Here is a 23,401-nt window from a genome sequence, read left to right as displayed (position 1 = left end):
TCTAAATGGCTTAAAAATATTAAAAAAAAGTATTAATTGTCCACTACAAGCTTGTATTTGGGAGAAAATGAGGAGAGGGTTCCATTCAGTAACTATTTTCTTTAATTTCATGGGACTATGACAGTTTTTCAGGGCTTCAAAATATATAAGCATATATAGATAGATATCAGATTACATTAACCAAACAATTGATAACAAATTTGATATAGAGAACCAAATATAACAAAAAGAATATTATGTTTAGCAAGGTTAATTGAACGTGAATGTAGATCTGAAGGTCAAAAAGCTATTTGACCTACTGGTATCAAGGGTCAAGACTCAACCTCCCATTACCTTTGGAGCTACACAATAAATTCTGATGGCATTAAATAAATCCTTTAGCTCATTCATTCAACAAACATACACAGAGCTAGTATTTTGTACCAGGCAGTCTGTTAGCCACAGAGGATTCAAAGATGAGCACTCATCTTAGTCCTTAGGGATACACAGAGGGAGGTGAGGCAACACAATGACACTTACGCAACAGTTGGGGGCCTGTGGCAGAAACAGGAGAGTGCTGAGGAGGGCAATGGCATCAGCTTGAGAAGTGTGTCCTAGAAGGCTTCCTGGAGAAGGAAATACGGTCTTATTTCATTATTTTAATTGTAAAAGTAATACATGCTCATTATAGTACATAAAAGGAAAACAAACTTTGTAAGTAATAAGTGAACATGCTGTCTTCAATATTCCCCACCCCCAGCCCCACTACACGGGGCTGGCTACTGTTGAGAGTTTGGCGTGAACCTTTCAGTTTTTCTTGTGCATATATGTATACATACATAATTCTCCCTTTTAAAAAAATAAAATTAGGATATCATACACATTTGTCTATAAAAGCACATTGTGGTAACCAGCCTCCAAGAGAGCCCCCAGAGATGGCTGGCTTCCTCATATTTACACTCCTGTTAACCCCGCCCACGTTGTACAACAGTCGGTCTGAGTGACCAGTAGAACGCAGCAGAGGTGATGGCGTTACTCCTGAGATTAGTGTGCAGAAGACCGAGGCTTCCATCTTGAATTTTCTCTTTCTCTTGTATCATTCAGTCTGGAGGAAAGCCAGATGCCATGTCGTAGGGACACTCAGCCAGCCAGTGCAGGGTTCTACAGTGAGCATCTGAGGCCAGCTAACAATCACGTAAGTGACTTTGGAAGCTGACCCTTCAGCCCCAGTTGAGCTTCAGATGTCTGCAGACCTAGGTGACGGCTTAACTGCAATGTCATGAGAAAACCCAAGCCTAAGCCAAAACAATGCAGCTAAACTACTCCTGGATTCCAAACCTCTAGAAACTGTAAGATAAATAAATGTTTGTTGCTTTAAGCTGCTACGTTTTGGGGTGATTTGTTACACAGAAATAGATAATACACATATCAATAAAAATCTGTTTTTCCATGTCAGCACACACAGTTCTACCTTATTCTTTTAAATGACTGTTCTATCATACAATTTTTCTTCTCCAGACAGGCGTCTAGGTTTTACCAAACACTGATGTAATGATTACCCTTGGAAATTTGTTCTTAGACACTTCTGTAAGGATTTGGTGGGTACAGGCAGGGAATCCTAGACCTGAAACTGCTGGGTCAATGGCTAATTTAAAACCTTTGTTGCCAAACTGCCTTCCAAAAAGGTGTATAATGGTACTTTCGCTTTAACCGATATTGGATATTATCAATATTTTAAATGTCTGCCAAACTAATAAGCAAACAAAGTCTTTGTCATCAATGAGACAAAGTTCAACTAAGTATCCTTTTGCAGTATATTAAACATTTGTTTTCCTATTGATATCCTTTGTTGCTTTTATGTTTGGTTGTCTTCTTAGTGATTTTTAAGAGCTCTTTATAAATTCTGGATATTAAATCATTTGTTACATATGTCGCAAATATATCCTTCCAATATCTTTTAGCTTTTCTAAGAGTGTGTTTTGCTATTTTAATTTTTGTGTGTTGTCAAACTTATTCTTTAGTCATTTCACATGACTTTCAAATAAATGATGGGTAAGAATTTGCCAAGCCAAGAGCAGGGTAATCCAGGCACCTGGACTACCTTAAGCTAAGATAGAAATGAAAACCTGCATTATTTACACAGGGAGTTAGTGAGCACACTGGTGCTGCTGGAGCACAAAGTTCGTGACAATGTGGAGAGAAGGCATGCTGCAGAGAGTGGCAAGGGCTAGCCCCAGAGGACTTTGGCTGCCTGGTTAGTAAGCTTGAACTTTTTCCCGTAGACAATCCTATAAGCAGAGAAAAGGTTTACACTGAAATTGATGTAGTCAGATTGCATTTCAGATCAGCCTCCGGCAGCTGTGTTGAAGAGGATGACTCCAAGGGTACAGAACTTGAAACAGACACATCATTTAGGAAGCTGTTGTGATCATCCAGAGAAAAGCTAATGACGGCTTGAACTAGGGCAGTGGTGTTTGGATTGAGGGGAAGAGACAGAATGGAGAAGTATTTAGGGTGTGAGAGGGACAGGACTTAGTGACCTATTTGATGTGCCTTGGACTGGAGAGGTGGGAATAAGGAAAGGAACAAGGATGGCATTTAGGTCTTTAGCTTGAGAGCCTGGGTGGACAGTATTGACAACAAATGAAAAAAGCATGTGCAGGAGGAGCCCATTTGGTGAGCAAGATGAATTTGGTTGAAAGAAAATGAGTGCAAAGGCTGAGGGAGACCCAAGTGGGGAAGGCAGGAGATTTGGTAGTAGTCAGTATGGAAGTCAAAAACACGTAAGTGGATTATCTCTTTCAAGAAGAGGCCAGTTAAGTAAGAAATTAATGAGTTCATTGCTGGAAGAGTCAAATTATAGCTAAGATATGCAGAGAACGCTCACTGCCAAAGGCAGAAGGGATGGCTGGCTCTCAGCCTGGGTCTCCCTGGGGGTGATATACTTTAGGGTTACCCCAGACCCAGGGTCAGCTTCTTAGCGCTTTAGACTTGGAAACACAATTTTGCCAGTTTTCTCAGGAACGATCAGGATCTAGTCACCAGAGTGTCCCACAGCTTTACTATTTCTCAGTGGGCCAATTTCTGTTATTCCTAGGAAAAGGTGGCCACATGGCAGGACCAGATCCAGTCATAGCAGATTTCAAATTCCAGCTCCACATTTCCTGGCTGCTATGACTCCCGAGAGCCTTCGTTTCCTTGTCTGGAAAATGGGAGGGCTTCCTTGCAGGGACGTTATAAAGATTAAAGGGGATTAGATACAGAAAGCATCTCATGTAATGCCCAGATCACAGAAGATGCTCAGTGACCTGAGTTCCCCTTTCCTGCATCCACTCCTCAGTGCTGTGCTGTCACTGCAGGTGCAGGAGGAACTTGGGGAGGCAGGCAGGATGAAACCCAAGAACTCAGTTGCCAGGAGACAAATTCTAATTTTCCCAACTAGAAGAATGACTGGTTGACCTCTAAAATCCAGAGGCTGCTCGGCTTGTGAGTTACCAAGAATTCAAAAATCGTGTGCATTCCCTTTCAGGACACAATCCAGCTCCTTTTCCTCTAGTTTGCCAATCCTAGCTCAGGGAACTCACTGAAGAAATGTTCACCCACCCTCCTTCAGATTGAGAGACTCCAAGCACCTGAGTTAAGTATTATGCAGTTAGGGTTCTAAACATCTCTAACATCCCTGAAATAGAGGGGAAATAAATCAAGAGAGATATTAGTTTTTAAATCACAAGTATTTGTTTCAAATGATACATGGTAGATTATTTTAATAAAATCTCTTGCATTCTAAAAGAAAAATAAGTAATTTCATTTCACTGTAAATATGATCTGGGTTAGGTATTTAGAAAGGTCTATTATAAATTCTGCCGATACAGAGAACATTCACTGTGAACCCACTTTTATTGAACTGCATGCAACACAGAGCAGCTCTAATGAACCAACCTAATCATCGTGACCCATCGAAGGATGTGTTTGAGCACCTTGTTCCTTACAAGACATTCATGTGAAGCAGTGTCCTCTCTATGGGGGCCTCTCAAAAACAATTAGCACTGATTGGTCTAAGAACTGAAAAGAGTTATACTTTCTGTGAGACCATTCATTCATTTGACAAATATGCATCGAGCACTTTCTATGTGCCAGGCACGGTGCTAGGGCCAAGCCAGGGACTAGGACGAAGTCCTTGCCCTCAGGCCTTGGACAGCATTGTGTACTTGACCAGACTTCCCATTGATGCTGCCAGTAGCAACTTTCTAGGACTTTAAGGCATATATTTTCAAGCCCACTCCTGGCTCCACTTTATGTCTCCTTTTGTTCCTGTGGGCTTGTTTTTGTGTTTTGTAAGCTGTCTTAATTTTTTTTCTGTAACAAGTAAACAGGGAAATATGTAAATTAGACAATATACATACATTTACATTTATTTTTGTTCTGATTACTACAAGTATATTTTGCTCTTTAAAAAAATCTCAAAAACTTGTTAAAAATTTAGTGACAATTTTTGCCATTTATAACGTTTTATTTTAACATTATATAAAAACATAAGTGTTATGCAAAGTTGTCTATTCTACTAATTTTTCCCTTTTAACCTAATTTTTTATAGGTCATCACACCTAAAGGTTTTTCAAGACTTAGGGAGGTAGTAAGGAGGGTTTACAGCATTACTTAGGGCTTTCATTACTTAGTTTCAAGGGTAATTGCTTGAAACCTTGGTGGGACCTAAGACTTTTTGCCCAGTGACCAGTTTTTTTAAAATTTGATTGTAGAGAAATAGGAAGAGAGACATAGGGTCATGGGTATAATATCTAAAAATATTTGAATAAATGTAAAATACATGTAAGCTCTTAACTCTCTGCATCCATGTTCTTAAAGCATGACAGACAACCAGTCCTTGAAAGAATCTCATTCATTCCGTGTATCAAGCACACAGTAGATGCTCAATAAATAACTGCTGAATAAATCAGTGATTATTAGAGCCCTGTTACTGAACCATAGGTATATCTGTATTATATAGTGTTATATACATATATACTATATTAGAAAAAGTAACCTTGTTGGGGGTGTCATAAAATCATAAATGATCAAGGGATGCAGTTTATTGTGATTTTTATCAACAGCAGTGATATTTTCATCAAAAATGGCAAATTAAAAACGAAATATATCACTATCAATATAATCTATAGATCTCTCATATTTTAATCCATTTAATACTAGAAAGGTTATATTTTAATAGATACTATAAGATATATCATAACTTCAATATTCCTTAGGATTTTAAGAAATATGGCTCATGTACCAGAGGCTTAAATAGTGAGCCAAAGTTTTTATCAGCTTCCTCAAAACTGATTCCAGAATACATTTTTCAATTTTGAAATCTGAATAGTATATAAAAACATAAACTCTATGTTATCAATCATTTATTTCCTGCTAAGCAGTTCTTCAGTCATATCCTTTGTTTCTGAGTAGTTTATCTCAAGCAGGCATGGTAAGACAAAGAGGATCATATATCTTTATTGTTTCATCCCAAGCACAGTCAGCCACCTGAAAACAAAAAGGAAACATAATCTACAAATGTTCAAAACTGGCAGAAAAGCCTAAGTCTTTTAGAGTGTAAGTAGATCATCCACCAGGGAACATCTCTTTAAATAGGAAGTACACAGGGACACGTTTTTGAAAAAAGGTCTATTTTCCCTTTTTAAGATACACTTTGGGGACTGGTTCCAAATGATTGAAGTTGCCTGTAAGGATTTCCTGCCAGAGCTACATAATTCCCTACAGGTCCTGAGATAAATGTTGAAAAGATACATTCCTAAACTGGGCATCATACTAGCTATTGTGGGGATAAAAAAGGAAGTAAAGTATAGCTCTTGCCTTCAAAGAATGGCTCATTCAAAACCAAAAGTGGAAAGTGCTCTAATAGAGAGTCTCAGGGGAGGAACTCTTTGAATCCAACTGGGGCAGTGTCAGAAGATTTCACAAATGCCGTGGCATTCACACTGGCCCTCTTTAGGGTCAGACATGGGAGATATGGACATTCGAGTCCAAAAAGTCACATAAAAACATGAAGGGAAGATAGTTCATGGTGCTCAGGAACTGTGTGTTAAAAATTTGGTAAGTGTAGCAATGTCTCAGGGTATAAGATTACTATATAAAATCAATCACATTTCTGTATACTAGCAAGAAAAAAATTTTAAATTACAATCAAAAAATTAATTTACAATAGCATCAAATAACAAAATACTTAGCAACACATTTAACAACAGATATGCAAAATGTCCACACTAAAACACAGCTGAGAGAAATTAAAGAAGGCCCAAATAAATGGAAAATACACCATGTTCATGGGTTCAGTATTTAAGAAGTTAATTCTCCCCCCAAATAATTTATAAATAATTCATAATCCCAGCAGGCTTTTTAATAGAAATGGAGAAAGTGACTTTTAAAGTTGAAGTAGAAAGGCAGAGGACCTAAAATAACCACAAAAATCTTGACAAAGAACAACAAAGTTATACTACTTACACTGTCTGACTCAAGACTTATCATAAAACTACAGTAATCAAGACAATGCAATACTGGAATAAGGATATACAAATAGGTCAAAGGAACAGAACATACTCAGGAATAGACCCCACACTTGGACAGCTGCTTTTCAACAAATGTACCAAAACAATCCAACAGGGAAAGAAAAGTCTTTTCAACAAATGATGCTAGAACTGGACGTCCATATGGAAAAAAATGAATTCAACCACAACTTCACACCATAAACAAAAGTTCATTTGAGATGGATGGCCCACAGACTGAAATATAAAAGCTAATGGTATTAAGCTTTTAGAAGAAAACACAGGAGAATATAGTCTCAATCTGAAGGTAAGTTAAGATTTCTTAAACAGGAAGCAATAACCATAAAAATTAGATAACTTAGACTCAATCAAAAATAAAACTTTTACTCATCAAAAGACACTGCTAAGAAACCGAATAAGCAAAACACAGAGTGGGAGAAAATGTTCACAAAACATATATCTGGCAAAGAACTTGTATCCACAATATATAAAGAACAACTATAACTCAATAATAAAAAGACAACACAAATAAAAAAAATTTTATTAACAGATAAAAAAAGGATATATGAATGACCAATAAGCACATAAAAATATTCACCATCATTAGGCATCAAGGAAATGCAAATAAAAACCACCATGAGATATCACTACTTACTCATGAGAATGGCTAAAATTTTAATTTTAGATAGACAATATCGTATGTTAGCAGGGATGTAGAGCAGCTCTAACTCTCATACCTTGCTGGTATAACCACTCTTTGGAAAACTGCCCATTCCTTATAAAGTTAAACATATACCTAGTGATTCCATTCCTAGAGGGGTTTCCAACAGAAATGAAAACATCTTCACAAAGCAATGTATGCAAGGACGTACACAGCAACTTCATTCACAATACCGCATAACTGGAAACAACCAAAAGACAGACAAAAGAATGGGTAACAAATTGTAGTAAATTCGTGCAACAGAATGTTGCTAAGCAACACAATGGAGAGAACGTGGATGAATCCCACAGATAATAAGTGGAGTGAAAGAAGCCAGAAACAAAAGAGTACATTCAGGAGATTCCGTCATATAAGTTCTAAAACAGGCAAAACTAATCTAAGATGAAAAAAAAATTAGGGCTTTGGTTTGTTTTGTCTTTTCAGCTGGAGGGAGGGATGGGGCTAGGGAAAGTCTGGAAAGGGGTACAAGGGAATTTTGGAGGAAGATGCAAATGTTTTGTATTGAGATGGGATGTAGATTATACAGTGTATCTGTCAAAAACCTATATCTAAGATTTGTACATTTCACTGTATGTAGATGATACCTAAAAATAGTAAGAATAATAATGACAACAACAATAATAGCAATAATAATAATAATGAATGAGGAGTGGGACATGAGTAGAGGAATAAACAAAACAAGAATGTTGATAATTGTTGAAGCTGGATAATGGAAGTGCATTATCCTATTGTTTGCTTTTTATACATTTGAAATTTTCCACAATAAAATAAGAAGAAGAAATGAAAAAATGTAGATAGTAACATGAAGGATGAAGTAGCAGGAGAGGGAATTGACCAAAGTTATTTGCACTGTATTTCCCGTCCTTTAATGGTTGCAAAGGCTGAAAGTTATATAAGGGAACTCACAGTCCTGGTCAATCTAATTACCTGGCTGTCACTATAGGATACAGGAACTGCTCAGATTAATCAGAACATATTAACTCCTTATCATTCATTAACAATATCTCAGATCAGAATCCAAGCTAGAGAAAGCATTAGAGACCTTTCAGTCACACTTTTTTAATTTAAGCATTAAAAACCAGACTCTTCAAGATTTGGTTGCTACCCACTTCTTTTATTCTCACTGCACCAGGCTCACACACTCAAATCCTGGCATCTTGTTCATGCCTCCGCACTCTTATCCTCTCACTGATCCCCTCCCCTGAATAACCTCTTTCTCCTTCCCTTTCCCTCTGCCCCTCACCTTGTTTTGCCTGGAGATGACACCTCTTTTGGGAAGAATCCGTTTAAGCATTACCTCCTCTGTGAAGTCATTCACTGTACCTAGTCAGCTGTGCTTATTTACTGACACATGGGTCTTCAGCTCTTTGAGGGCATGGACCATGTCATGTTCCATGTCATAACAATGACACAATGAAGATTAGCTCAAAGAATGTACTTTATAGATTAAGATTGCAGAGATTAATTTTTTCTCATAACCACACTAGAGCAGCAGAGTTGGAACCAGAACCTAAATCTGTTGAGTCTGTCCACTGAAAATAGTGCCGCACAGAAGGCCAACTGACACTCATCTCTGCCTAATCCTGCAACTGTAAATTTTTATGCCACGGAATACAAAGATCATTACACAAATGTATCCGTCTCACCTATGTACATTTTTTTCCAAGTGCTGGGCCTTTCTGTATGTTAGGTGTCAACTATTATGGAGAAAAGAATCAGAGAAATGAGACTTAAGCTTCTAATATAAGGTATCCGTAAATTACCTTTCTGAATCCCTATTTAGCACCCTTCAATCCAGCTTCTTAATTACTCAGAACTTATAACTAACAGATGTCAAGGCCACTGAATCAGCAAATGTTCATAATTCTGTACTACGTTAATTGGTAATATGAGAAAGACCTAAAACTGCAATGATACAGAATTATGAACAGATTGACTCAAATTAATGCAAACACTATTTCTCCATTAACTAATTAATTAAACCCCATCTAGTGCTATAAGTTTTAAAAAGCTAACAATTAAAAAAATAATAAGGTAAGAAGCACTTTAGTAAACTAACAATGCAGCTCCAGATTCTCTAAGGAAGGCACTGTAGAGACTTCCTGGTAAAGAAAGGTGACGGTGTGGTCGCTGTGGGTCTCGGGTTAGGGGGCACTCATTAATTACCATCACCACCCCAATGGCCTTAAAGGCATTCTATAACTTAGGGTAAACATGGGGCTTTTTCTTTTTAAATTTTATTTATTTATTTATTTTTGGCTGTGTTGGGTCTTCGTTTCTGTGCGTGGGCTTTCTCTAGTTGTGGCGAGCAGGGGCCACTCTTCATCGCGGTGCACAGGCCTCTCACTGTCGCGGCCTCTCTTGTTGCCGAGCACAAGCTCCAGACGCGCAGGCTCAGTAGTTGTGCCTCACAGGCCCAGCCGCTCTGCGGCATGTGGAATCTTCCCGGACCAGGGCTCGAACCCGTGTCCCCTGCATTGGCAGGCAGATTCTCAACCACTGTGCCACCAGGGAAGCCCCTGGGGCTTTTTCTTAATTTCCCATACTACCTATCTGAGGCCAGCCTAAAAGACATTTAAAAAAAAAAAAAGACTGCTAAAAATAAGAGTTAACAAAAAGACCAAAAAATAAACAAACAGATGACATGATAATAAAAAATCTGCTTTACTGGATGAGATCCACTCATTGCTTTAGCTTGTCAAACACAGCAAGGAATCTTTCCCAGGTCTCATCCTGCTTCTCCACAACAAGCCATCTTTCCCTCCCATCCCCGGGAATGCACTCCTGCCATGAAGACTCCTTCAAGGCCAGAGTCAGCATAGAGAATGAGAAGACGATAACAGGATATCTCCTTCCTCATCTACCGAAGATCCTCTTTCTCCGTTTCAGTCTCCTATATGAGGACTCATTTCTTTGCTCCTTACCTTGCTGTCAGGAAAAACTGTGAAAGATTGCAATCAGCAAAAAGATTGCTAGGTGTTCTTTCAGCAGAATGCTGGCATTGTCCTAGAGCCCCACAGGGTTACCTGATTCTATAGGGGTCTATGCCTTCCAATGTCTTTGACTGGATTATTTTACAACTCTAAAGTTATAGAAAACTGATAGTAATCAAATGATTCTCAGCCATTAAAATTGCAAATGAAGGTTGTCCTGTGGAGATGCAACTGATGCCTCATCCTGTCTCCCAAGAGATGATTCTAATCATTAAATGTTACTGCCTTATAGATACTGACCCGTTCTGCACCTATTAGTAAATTCATTTTCACATTCAGCAATTGCCTATATGTGTTTTTTCTTCGGCTCCTTTGAGCTAGTTGTAAAATCCTTCACAAGTTACATAAGGTCTTTGACACATGTTCATGCTATATTTGTATGAGAGCCATGACTGCCATTTTGAAAATTATCCTTTAACATGGCCACAGAAAAGCCGTTTCATTAAAAGAACACACATGAAATGGGGATAAGGGGCCGATAATTATACTAGGAAAAAGAGGCTAAGAATAACTGCTAAAATGGGGTATGAAATTGAGCGCTATCTCCACCTTCTGACAGCAAAGCTGACAAATGCAAACTGTAATGTAAGATAAGCAAATAGCATAATAAATTTACCAGTTTATCAGGGGAGATAAAGTTTTTTCTAGAACTTGACTATAAGAGAAATATATAATAATATACCTCCACTACAAAAAGCATTCAATACCAAAAGAGTGGATTTACAAGAGATACAAGTCATTCTTCACATGGCTGTTTTTAAAATAAACATCTCAACCCTCAATTGAGACAAAAGCATACTATTAAACTGTAGTTTCCTAGAGGCATTTCTATTGGGCAGTACTTCTCAAGCTTTGGCATGCATTAGAATCACCTGGAGGGCTTTGTAAGACAGATGACTGCCATCCTCATAGCACTGGTCCTCAAGGTGTGGTCCTGGGAGCAGCTTCATTGGTATCACCTAGGGCTGATCTACAGCTGGGGGTCTTTTTTTTTTTTTTTTTCTTTGCGGTACGTGGGCCTCTCACTGTTGTGGCCTCTCCCGTTGCGGAGCACAGGCTCTAAACGCGCAGGCTCAGCGGCCATGGCTCACGGGCCCAGCCGCTCCGCGGCACGTGGGATCTTCCCGGACCGGGGCACGAACCTGTGTCCCCCTGCATCGGCAGGCGGACTCTCAACCACTGCGCCACCAGGGAAGCCCCAGCTGGGGGGTCTTTAAACCAAGGTCCACAGATGGGCTTCAGAAAGTCCACAATGCAATATTTTGTGGGTATATACATTTTGAGGGGAGGGGAGAGAAAATCAATCATTTCCTTCAGAGTCTCAACCCCTGGCCCCCCAAAAGTTAATCCAGAGCATTCACCAGCTGAGTATTATAAATACGTCGGGAAGAGTCTAATATGCAGCCAGAAATGAGAACCTCTAATATAGAACCCCTGATATACAGTCCTCCCTTAGTATCTGGTAGGGGACTGGTTCCAGGACCCCAACACACACCAAAATCCACGGATGCTATAGCCCCTTATATAAAATGCTGTAGTATTTGCATGTAACCTATATACATTCTTCCATATACTTTTAAATCACCTCTAGATTACTTATAATGTCTAATACAATGTAAATGCCATGTATATAGTTGTAAATACAATGTAAACGCTACAGAAATAGTTGACAGTGTGTGGCAAATCAAGTTTTGTTCTTTGGAACTTTCTGGAATTTTTTTCCCCTAATATTCAATCCGCAGTTGGTTAAATGTGTGGATGGGGAACCCGTGGGTACAGAAGGCTGACTGTATATCAATTAACAGGACTTTTGTCCTGTGCACTAACCTGGACTTCTTTGGGAGTACTTTATGTGCAGGAATTTTTTGTTGTTGACTAAAAAGAAATTTAGCATTATTCAAATAATCTTCTGAAGGAAAATTTCTCTTCCTTTCTTGAGGAGAAAGAAGAGGTTAATTTGCCACTAATACAATGGAAAACACCTTGTGCCGTATTTTCACATTTTTATTTAGAATCTAAGCTTCAAATCTGGTAGGTTGATATGTGGTAGGAAGACCGTGAATTGGGAGGAGGACTAAGAAAGAAGAAACATGACTGAACTATCTTTAAAGAAAAACACTAGTCCTACCTGAAGCGTTCTTAACCAAAAGTTTACATAGCTTCCCGATCTTATTCTATTGATACGTAAGCAAGTATCCAGAATTTCTACTCAAACGCATTAGAAAATTTTATTACCCATTTAAACTATGGTTAATAACAATATTTTTATTTTACTCATTTTATTTGAGATTTGTACCCTGGTGAGTTCTAAATGGGCTAAAACCCACAGGGCCAAATTAAGGAAATACAGATTTAAAAAAATCTGTTCTAAAGGGAACAAATGGAGCAAAATCTTTCAGGCATCAGAGCTGAGCACATTACCACACTTGCACAATAAATTAGGCTCTATGCTTTATGACAACTAAGAAGAAAGTGACAGTACTCTGGGCAATATAGCTTCTGTTTTCTAACAACATTCACATATGGATGTAAACACTTTTGTACAACTAAACCTAAACAGGATCTTTTTAGAGTCAGTGATTACATGTCTTGAGCAAATCTGTATTCTTTGTGTTTTGTATATAATAAACCTTTAATAAATGCTTGTTGAATAAATGAATGAATGAATGAATGAATCCATGTATGCGCAGTGATTTTCCTGAGTAGAGCCTCAAACGTGGTAACGAGCACCTAATCAGGTGTGAGGTCAGAGATCTGGGTAAAGGCAAAAAGTTTTATAGGATTTGGGGGATAAATGGAATTTCTGAGCACCATGAATACCTCGTCTTATCGTGATTTGCTTTATTGTACTTTGAAGATACTGTGTTTTTTAATAAATTGAAGGTGGCAACCCTGCATCAAGCAAGTCTACTGACACCATTTTTCTAACATTTGCTCACTTTGTGTCTGTGTCACATTTTGGTAATTCTTGCAATATTTCAAGTGTTTTCATTATTACTATATTTGTTATGGTCATCTGTGATCAGTGATCTTTCATATTCCTATTGTAATTGTTTTGGGGTGCCACGGCTGTGCCCATACGAGACAACAAACTTCATCAATAAATGTTGTTTGTGCTCTGACTGCTCCACCAACTGGCCATCTGCCCCATCTCGCTACCTCTCCTCAGGCCTCTCTACTCCCCAAGACAGGTCAATTAACAACCCTACAATGGCCTCTGAGTGTCCAAGTGAAAGGAAAAGTCGCATGTCTCTAACTTTAAACCAAAAGCTAGAAATGATTAAGCTTAGTGAGGAAGGCGTGCCAAAAGCCAAGACAGGGCTTCCCTGGTGGCGCAGTGGTTGAGAGTCCGCCTGCCAATGCAGGGGACACGGGTTTGTGCCCCAGTCCGGGAGGATCCCACATGCTGCAGAGCAGCTGGGCCCGTGAGCCATGGCCGCTGAGCCTGCGCGTCCGGAGCCTGTGCTCCGCAGTGAGAGGCCCGCGTACCACAAAAAAACAAACAAAAAAAAAACCAAGACAGACCCAAAACCAGGCCTCTTTCACCAGTTAGCCAAGCTGTGAATGCAAAAAAAAGAGTTCTTGAAGGAAATTAAAAGTGCTACTCCAGTGAGCACACGAATGATAAGGAAGTGAAACAGCTTTATTGCTGACATGGAGAAAGTTTTAGTGGTCTGGATAGAAGATCAAACCAGTCACAACATTCCCTTAAGCCAAAGCCTAATCCAGAGCAAGGCCCTAACTCTCTTCAATTCTATGAAGAAATGAAAGAGGTGAGGAAGTTGCAGAAGAAAAATTTGGAGGAGCAAAGCTTGGTTTATGAGGTTTAGGGAAAGAAGCCCTCTCCATAACATAAAAGTTGAAGCAGAGGGTGCTGATACAGAAGCTACAGCAAGTTAATCCAGAAGATCAAACTAAGATAATGAGCTGGCTACACTAAACAACAGACTCCCAATGTTTAGACTACTAAACAGGCTACTTTTGGAAGAAGATGCCATCTTGGACTTTTATAGCTCAAGAAGAGAAGTCAATACCTGGCTTCAAAGCTTCAAAGGACAGACTGGCTCTCTCATCAGGGGCTAATGTAGCTGGTGACTCTAAGTTGAAGCCAATGTTCATTTACCATACTGAAAATCCTAGGGCCCTTAAGAATTATGTTAAATTGACTCTGCCTGTTCTCCAGAAATGGAACAACAAAGTCTGGATGACAGCACCTCTGCTTACAAAATGGTTTGCTGAATATTTTAAGCCCACTGTTGAAAACTACTACTCAGAAAAAAGATTCCTTTCAAAATATTACTGCTCATTGGCAATGCACTTTGGCCACCCAAGAGCTTTGATGGAGATGTACAATTAGATTAATGTTGTTTTCATGCCTACTAACACAACATCCATTCTGCAGCTCATGGACCAAAGAGTAATTTCAACTTCTAAGTCTTATTATTTAAGAAAAACATTTCATAAGGCTACCATAGATAGTGACTCTTCTGATAGATCTGGGCAAAGTCAACTGAAAACATTCTGGAAAGGATTCACCATTCCAGATGCCATTAAGAACATCCATGACTCATGGGGAAAGGTCAAACTATCAACGAGAACAGGAATGTGGAAGAAGCTGATTCCAGCCCTCATGGGTGACTTTGAGGAGCTGAAGACTGCAGTGGAGGAAGTTAACTGCAGATGCTGTGGAAACAGCAAGAGAGCTAGAATTAGAAGTGGAACCTGACTGAACTGTGATTCAATTGAATGAACTGCTGCAATTTCATGATAAAACGTTAACAGATGAGGAGTTGCTTCTTATGGATAAGCAAAGAAAGTGATTTCTTGAGATGTAGTCTATTCCTGGTTGAAGATGCTGTGAAGACTGTTGAAATGACAACAAAGGATTTAGAATATTATATAAACTTAGTTGACAAAGCAGCAGCAAGGTTTAAAAGGACTGACTCCAATTTTGAAAGAAGTTCTACTGTGGGTAAAAATGCTATCCAACAGCATTACACAGTATAAGAAGTTGTTTGTAAAAGGAAGTCAATCAATACGGCAAATTTCACTGCTCTCTTATTTACGAAATTGTCACGGCCACCCCAGCCTTCAGCAGCCATCACCACTGAGATAAGACCCTCCACCAGCAAAAAGATTACAACTCACTGAAGGCACAGATGATGGTTAGCATGTTTTAGCAATACAGTATTTTTAAAATTAACGTTATGTACTTTTTTTTAGACCTAATGCTATTGCACACTTAACAGACTACAATAGAGGGTAAACATAACTTTTATATGCACCAGAAAACCAAAAAATTTGTGTGATTCACTTTATTGAGATATTCACTTTATTGTGGTGGTCTGGAACCGTGCCTGCAATATCTCCGAGGTCTGCCTGTATTAATTAGAGGTTTCATAGGGAGCTTTCTTTTATGTCCCAGGAGCTGTTAGTAAAATACTCCTCTGCACTACGAAGCTATCTAAAATATAATACACATATACATATATACTTATATTCATCCATTTATTCAACAAATGTTTGCTGAGCACCTCTTCTGTGTCAGAAGTATGGAGATATTACAGTAAACAAGATGGTCCTCGTCTGTCTCCACAGATCTGGAGTCCAGCAGAGAGATTAATAAGTAAATAGATACCTACAGTGCAGAGTGATGTGAATAATGATAGAGGAATGACAGGGTCTAGTAGAAATAGGAAAAGGGTCACTATAACCAAATGTGAGGAAAGTGGATGCTTTCAGGAGGACATATTATCTAAACTGTGGCTTAAAGAAGTATGGCTAAGCCAGAGAGCCTTTGTTTGTGGAGCAGGGATACAATGGAGAGAAGGAAAGTGTTCTAGGCAGTGGAATAAATAAGAATAAATGAAGACCAGAGAAAGAAAATACCATAGGATATCACTTACATGTGGAAACCAAAAAATACTACAAATGGGTATACATGCAAAATAGAAACAGACTCACAGGTATAGAAAACAAACTTATGGTTACCAAAGGGAAGAAGGAAGAGAGGAGGGACAAATTTGGAGTACGGGATTAACAGATACAAGCTACTACACATCAAATGGATAAACAACAAGGACATACTGTACAGCACAGGGAATTATACCCATTATCTTATAATAACCTGTAATGGAATATAATCTGCCAAACTACTGAACCACTATGCTATACATCTGAAACTAACACAATATTGTAAATCAACTATACTTCAACAACAAAAAAAGAATAAATGAAAAACTAAAAGTTCTAGCTTAAAGGTAACTAAATTGCATTATAAGTCCTCTGATGAAACTCTTAATCTTTTGAGAGAGGCTTTTTTCTGGCTCCTGTCTGACTCCCGTCTAGGGTTTCTTGAAGGCTGGCTGCCAAGGCCTATCTTGTGTGACCCTCTCCCCTTGCGGTGACTGTGCATGTGGACACCACAGGGTAGGAGCCTCCAGTCTCTACATCTTCTGCAAGGATATTCAAGTAGAAAACTTATTTCTTAACCTGCAACCCCCCACTGCAGTACATTTCATCCCTATCTCCCCTAAGTTTCCTTTAATCTGAGATCAAAACACAAACCTTTTCAATAAAACTCAAAATGAAAATTATCGACATTACAGGAAAAATGGTTTGTCAAAAAGTTTTGTACTTCTTTGTTTAGTGTAAAGTTTGAAGACAGGATCAGCCTTTTTCATTACTATTTTTAAAAGCTGCTATTTCCTAGGGTAGTGGAAAATAATTAATAGGGTAAGAGTCCATATAACTTCTATTTTTAGTTATTTCAATTTTACTTTGAACAGCACAATAGATATTTCTAAGTTTTAAGAATAAGCACACTAATTAGAAATATGAATTTCTTGCTACTACCCTAATATGTCAATTTCTTTAAAACATATAATGAAGCATTCTTGAAAAACTGAATAGAAATTTATTATCTATCACTACAGCCCATTAATTTCTGAATACAGCTATAGCATATACATCATGACATTGTTATACATGGAATGCTTGAGAGCAACTGTATTAAACAAATATTTTACCATTTCCTATGTGCAAAGTATTGGGCTAAGTTCTACAGTAGACCCAAGGGTATTAAAGAAACAAATCCAGTCAATAAGGAGCTTATAATAAAAATTTATCACTGATGGATCAAATAAGACTTGTCATAAAACATCCTCAATAATAATGATCCTATAAATGCAAATTTTGGAAAAGGAAACATTATAATGAAAATATCAGACTTTAAATACATGTATAATTTAGAAAATGAATTTATATTCCTTAATTTATCAATTTTCTCCATTTTATTAAAATGTTTACACATGCCACTGATAAGGTAACACTTCAAATGATTTAATATGGCTGTTAATATAACAAAGAAGCCCTACAGACCAATTAAGAGATTTACTTTATTGACAAGGTTTCCATTTCCTATTTATCATTATACTCCTTTCTCTCAATTTTGTGGACAATTGCTTTTGCCCTTGGGAAACTTGTTCAAACTACTATAATTATCTGTATGACATATGACCTCTTTAGCAAAAATGAACAAGAAAAATAAGCAGAGAGATGTAAAGAGAATGAAAGAAATCACAGTCAACTCTAAATTTTGAAAAAGCAGCCCAGACATTATGTTGCAATGTATTAAATATAACAGGCTAAAGAAAATACGTCTTATTTACTCAACCAGCTTCCGGAAGGAAGTGACTACAGAGAAGAACGTGGTTTATTATGTTAATCAGTATGGAGTTTAAGTAAAAGTAAGGAAAGTGTTGACTAATATACTAAAAAAAGGTCTTTTCATTCATTCGTTCATTCAACATTTATTTAGTACATACATATCAGGGAGTTTGCATAAATTCACTATGTAACTCCTGACACATGGCTGGCACTCGAATATGTACTGAAGAAAAAAAAGAGAAAGGAGAGAAGGAATAGAAGACCTTGTCCAGGACTTGGAACGGGAGAAATACTTTGCCCAGGCAGAAGTGGAGGACAGTGAGGGAAAAAGTGGCAAACACATGGAGATCACAAATAATAAAACATAATTGGTATGAAATAGGGAGATTACATAGGATGGTTGAGAAATAAAATTAGAAAGCAACATAGATAATATTGAGTCTTGAAAGTAAGATTAACAGTTCAGACTCTACTATGGAGGTAATAAGCTGCCTCTTGAAAGTTTTCTGAGAGGACATGATGAGGATGACAATTTATCTATGTTGATTTGTAAATTAAAACTGGTATATAACTCGTATGGCAGAAAGTTAATGGTCAGATTAGTTAAAGAGCAATCACAGGAGTGACTGATCACGCGTTCCAAAAAGACAAAGGCCTGTTAGGAGGCAAACGTAATATCTTTATAAGATGAAAAAGGCCTAAAATAATGACAGCCGTAAGAAAAAAAAAACGTGTTCTGTTGCAAGAACTGATATGTCTGTTCATTTATTCTAGTCTTTTTAAAAAGTCCCTTAGTGAAGGTATATAATTTTATTTATCTAGAGTCCTGCACATTTAAAAATTTTTATTCTTCTATGTACCATATATACACATAGTTTTTGCCATGTAAAAGTAATTTTTGCCATTTTATTTTCTAACTGATGATTACTGGTATCCACATGGTATTCATTTTTGTATATCTTTATTGACCTTATTGAACACTTATTATTTTTAATAGGTTTAAAGTTGATGTTCTTGGATTATAACATTTGACGATAGTATGAAGTACAAATAATGATAAAATTTTCTACCTTTTAAAAATATTTATATTCCATTTTGTTTTCTCCTATTACTAATTGGCTACAATTTTTAGAACCATGTTGATTAACAGTAATAAGGGTGGCAAACCTCATCTTGTTGCTGCCTTTAATGGGGCCATTGATATATTTCAGGTCAAGGACTAACAAAATCAGACTTGCATTATGGAGAGCTCTCCCCATAAGCAGTGCTGAGAAATCAGTGGAATGATGGAAAGAGCTTAGAGACCAGTTAGGAGATTACTGCAGTCATCCATGGCAGAGATACTAATAAATGCTTATCTAAGGCAGTGGAGCTAGAATAGTATGGTCCACATTTCAGAGATATTGGTGAGGAAAAATTCATAAGCTTGATGCCCATTTGAATTTAGGGATGCAAAGAGAAACAAGAAAACTAGGATGCTTTCTCAGGTCTCTAGTCTGGCCCCATCATGCAATCAATTGACCACGTTAGGAATACTGAAGGATAAGTATATAATAACATCTATTGAGATCACACAGTAAAGACAATTGGATAAATGGGTCAAGCATCACTAACATATAATTAAACGCCAACTGCAAGAAGAAGATGCATAAAAGTTAGAGGACTAAGACTTGTATATTGGAGAATATCTGCTTTTGGAAGGATGGTAAGGAAGAAACTGGCCTAAGAGATGGAGATATTTAGCAAACAGGTAAGGAAAACTGCTTAGCATGGTTAGCATTAAAGCAATAGGAGGGGAAGATTTTTCTTTTAAAAAAATTAACATTATATAGCTAAAAAAAGTCTGAGAAAAGGCTAACTTGGTTTTCAGGAGCTTTTACTAGTGACCTTTTGGGGCTTAACTGAATGATGAAAGGAAGACAGATGCAGGGGCTTAAAAGAGAGTGTTGACTTTGAGAAACTAAAAGCAACAGGTAAACTACTAATTCTTGATGTCTAATAATAGATGAGAAACTGAATATACTGGTAGGGAGGTAAGACAGTGGGATCAAGTGAGTTTTGAAAATAGAGAAAAGAACTGACTGATGGTCTAAAAATAAAACAAAACAAAAACCAGTGGATTATTGACCTGGATGAAGAAGCCAATGAGAAAATTAGGAACCTAATGGAAAGGGGAAAAAGAGAGATGGAACATAAATATTTTGAGGTGATAGAGCTGGAAGAAGATATTCATTCTTGTCTATTTTAACAACAAGATAGGAGGTAAGGACAAATGTCCGGAGTGCTAATGATACTGCAGAAGGTTGAGGAACGATATTGTGGAGAATGGGTTACAACATCAAAAAGACTTCAGAGGTAAGTTGAGTAGGACCAAGAGCCCAAATGAAGTTTTTTTGAAAAGTAACTTGTTGTGTGTCAAGTCTGCTGTTTTTTAAGAAGCAATGCTCTATAGTCTAGAGAAAGAAAAATGAATAAGAGAGCAAATGACTGATTCAGGAATGGGAGCCCAGAGGCAGCAGAGGCTAAGGCGTCAAAAATTTCGGAAGCTCTTACTGCAAGGGCAGCTCATGCAGTGCAGGGGGCAGTAGACACAGGGTTACACCAAGATCCTACGGAGCTGGGCCTGGGGTAGGTTTTATGGCTGGGGGAAAACAATCATTTGTTATACAGTTTTAAGCTAAAAATTACACAAATATGAAAGCATCAAAGAGGAAACAACAGAGACTAATGCCTGAGGACACTGGGTGCTTCTGGCACGTGTTCTTTTCAACTCTAAAGCTAGTCTGCGACAGATGCAGAAAATATCACCTCAGATTAAAGGTGAACAGGACACATATATCTTAACTACCTGTAATGCTAGCCATCTTCAAAATCTGATTTTCCAACCTCATACTGAGAATTTTAAAATATTTTATCCACTGTCAACCTGATATCTAAGATTGTGGGAATAGGGATTTGAATCAAAACATAAGCTGAATTTTTAAATGATACCCTAATATTTTTGCTGTTGTTTCTTTATTATTTTATTTTAATTGAGATAGAACTGCCATATTGCATCAGTTCCAGGTATACAGCATAATGATTCTATGTGTGTGTGTGTATATATATATATATATATATACACACACACACACATATTGCTCATATTTTTTACTAAAACATCAATAAAGTCAAATATACTTTTAAAAACACACCTACAGGGCTTCCCTGGTGGCGCAGTGGTTGAGAGTCCTCCTGCCGATGCAGGGGACACGGGTTCGTGCCCTGGTCCGGGAGGATCCCACATGCCGCGGAGCGGCTGGGCCCGTGAGCCATGGCCACTGAGCCTGCGCGTCCGGAGCCTGTGCTCCACAACGGGAGAGGCCACAACAGTGAGAGGCCCACGCACCACAAAAACAAAAAACAAAAAACAAAAAACCACACCTACAGAACTAGTTTAAATCAGAACCAAATCTAAGCATCTTCCACTGAAACAAAATGAAAAGGAGAGTACTTATCTTTGGGAAGGAGAAAGGGGTATGAGATTTGGGAGGAAACATGAGTGGGCTTTTTGGGATGCTGGTAGTGTGTTCCATACTTAACCTAAATGGTAGTTATTCAGGTATAGTTACTTCTTGATAACTTAACTGAGTTGCACACTTAAAATATGTGCCTTTTCCAATACGGGTGTTACACTTCAAATAAAAATTCCTAAAAAAGGGCTGAAAAGAAACAAGTTAATATGGTATAATAGAGATTGTTTCTAGAGTGGCAAAACCATGGGTAATCTTTTTTCTTTCTCCTAAACACAATTTCCCAATTTCATCATGGGGAAAAAAGATAAATTTATTAAACACATAGATGAGATGTCTTGGAATGAACTAATAATGCCTAGTTTAAAGGGGATTTAAAAGAGAAATAACTATATTCCAAAAGGAATGTGTAATGATATATAAACTTGTACCCAGCTTATAAATACTAAACTAAATATCCATGAACATTTAAAAGAGCAGAGTTGATAATGCAGAGCACAAAGTCAGGGATTCTAAAAATACATTAATACAGAAAATCCCAATTATACAAATGGACATATTACAGGTCTAGAATCATAAGCCTAAAAACAGAAAAAAAGGTTTCCAATGTAGAGATAATGATAAGAAAGAAAAGAGAAAATGCCAGGACTATACAAATCAAGATCAGAGGGAAAAAATTCAAAGAAAATTTTTCTGAAGTGAAAGATGATTTCAGCCTGGTTAACAAGAGGGCACAGAGTATTTCTCAGCAATTACCCTTAAAGAATGACCCCAGACACTTATTTGTCAAGTTTTAAACCTTTAAAGACAAGATCTTGCACTCTGTCAAAAAGAAAGAAGGTTATAATACAAGAATGTCTTTGGATCTCATTTTTCAGGTCTCTAAGAATAGAGAAGCTAAAAAGAAAAATATAAAATTATAAATACAAGAAAAATCTCCTTTAAGACAGGGAAAATATTAAGACATGGGAGCCCAAAAGTAACATCAGCAAAGTCTCACAGCTGTTAAGATCACCACAGAGGTGACACGTTTTTGAAAGCAGATGGAAAGGTACTTTCTAAGAGAATAAACTATGAACAAAGAGTGAAATTAAATTAACATGGAACAAGTAAACTTGAATACATATTTTTGAGAATAAAGGATAAATATTATATGTCAAAAATAACTTAAACTACCAACTATACCAACAAAAGGTTAATGTGGTAGATTTTAAATGGCTACAAATTCTTTGCAGCTACTCCCAACAAGAGGTGGAGTCTCTCTGTCACTCTCTGAATCTGAGCTGGCCTTGTAACTTGGTTTGCCACAGAAGGAATGTTGTGTGACTTCAAAGTCTAGTTCTGAAGACACCTTGCAGCTTTTGCTCTCGTCCTCCTGGAAAGCTACAATGCTAGGTGAAGAAACCTGAACTTACCTAGAGACACATGGATCAGGAGACAACCAGTGCTACACCCTACACATCTATGTGAGGCCATCTTAGACCACCCAGTCCTGGTTAAGCCGCCAGATGACCAGAGCCACATGAGACACCAACAGAGGAACTGCTTGGCTGAGCTCAGCCCAAATTGTTGACTCACAGAACTGTAAGCAAAGAAAATTGTTGTTTAAGCCAATAAATTGTGGGGGAGTTTGTTATATAGCAATAGATAACTGAGATAAAATAAGTGAGAAAAAAATAGGGAGATGCACTAAGAACTTGATTCTTACTTCCCCTAGAAAGGAGTTTAATGTTACTTGGTAAAACTATACATTAATAATAAAAATAAATGTTTGGGTTAAAATGTGTTAATGTTAGATATGCTTTTTTAAAAAGACATACCGGTTGGGATCATGATCTTAGTTTGAAAGGAAAGTTTAAAGCCCAAGACACAGTATAAATAAAATGGAGAAGAACAGGATAAACTAATCACTGAAAATGTTATATAGAAAGTAACCAAATCCTAGAACTTGGAGTCAGAAAACCTCTTCTTCAAACC

At 37.6% G+C, this 23,401-nt stretch overlaps 1 protein-coding gene across 5 annotated transcripts in view; it reads right to left on the bottom strand.

The window, feature by feature from the left end:
- Positions 1-84: 84 nt before the first annotated feature.
- PEX7 (peroxisomal biogenesis factor 7) overlaps positions 85-23,401 on the bottom strand; it is a 90,158-nt gene continuing 66,841 nt past the window's right edge. For 2 of the 5 annotated variants that reach the window (XM_089921657.1, XM_089921658.1), the window contains one exon: positions 85-605. In XM_089921657.1, the coding sequence (XP_089777783.1) occupies positions 594-605 (12 nt within the window). In that variant the 3' untranslated portion in view covers positions 85-593. The other 3 variants (XM_089921656.1, XM_022557580.3, XM_089921655.1) reach the window with 2 other exon arrangements.

The sequence above is a fragment of the Delphinapterus leucas genome, chromosome 12 (assembly GCF_059928025.1).
Source record: "Delphinapterus leucas isolate spDelLeu-1000000601 "Yukka" chromosome 12, BTC_Dleu_Yukka2, whole genome shotgun sequence".
Taxonomy (NCBI): domain Eukaryota; kingdom Metazoa; phylum Chordata; class Mammalia; order Artiodactyla; family Monodontidae; genus Delphinapterus; species Delphinapterus leucas.
Note: the sequence above shows the minus strand (reverse complement) of the source record. Positions and strands in the feature narration are given on the sequence as shown.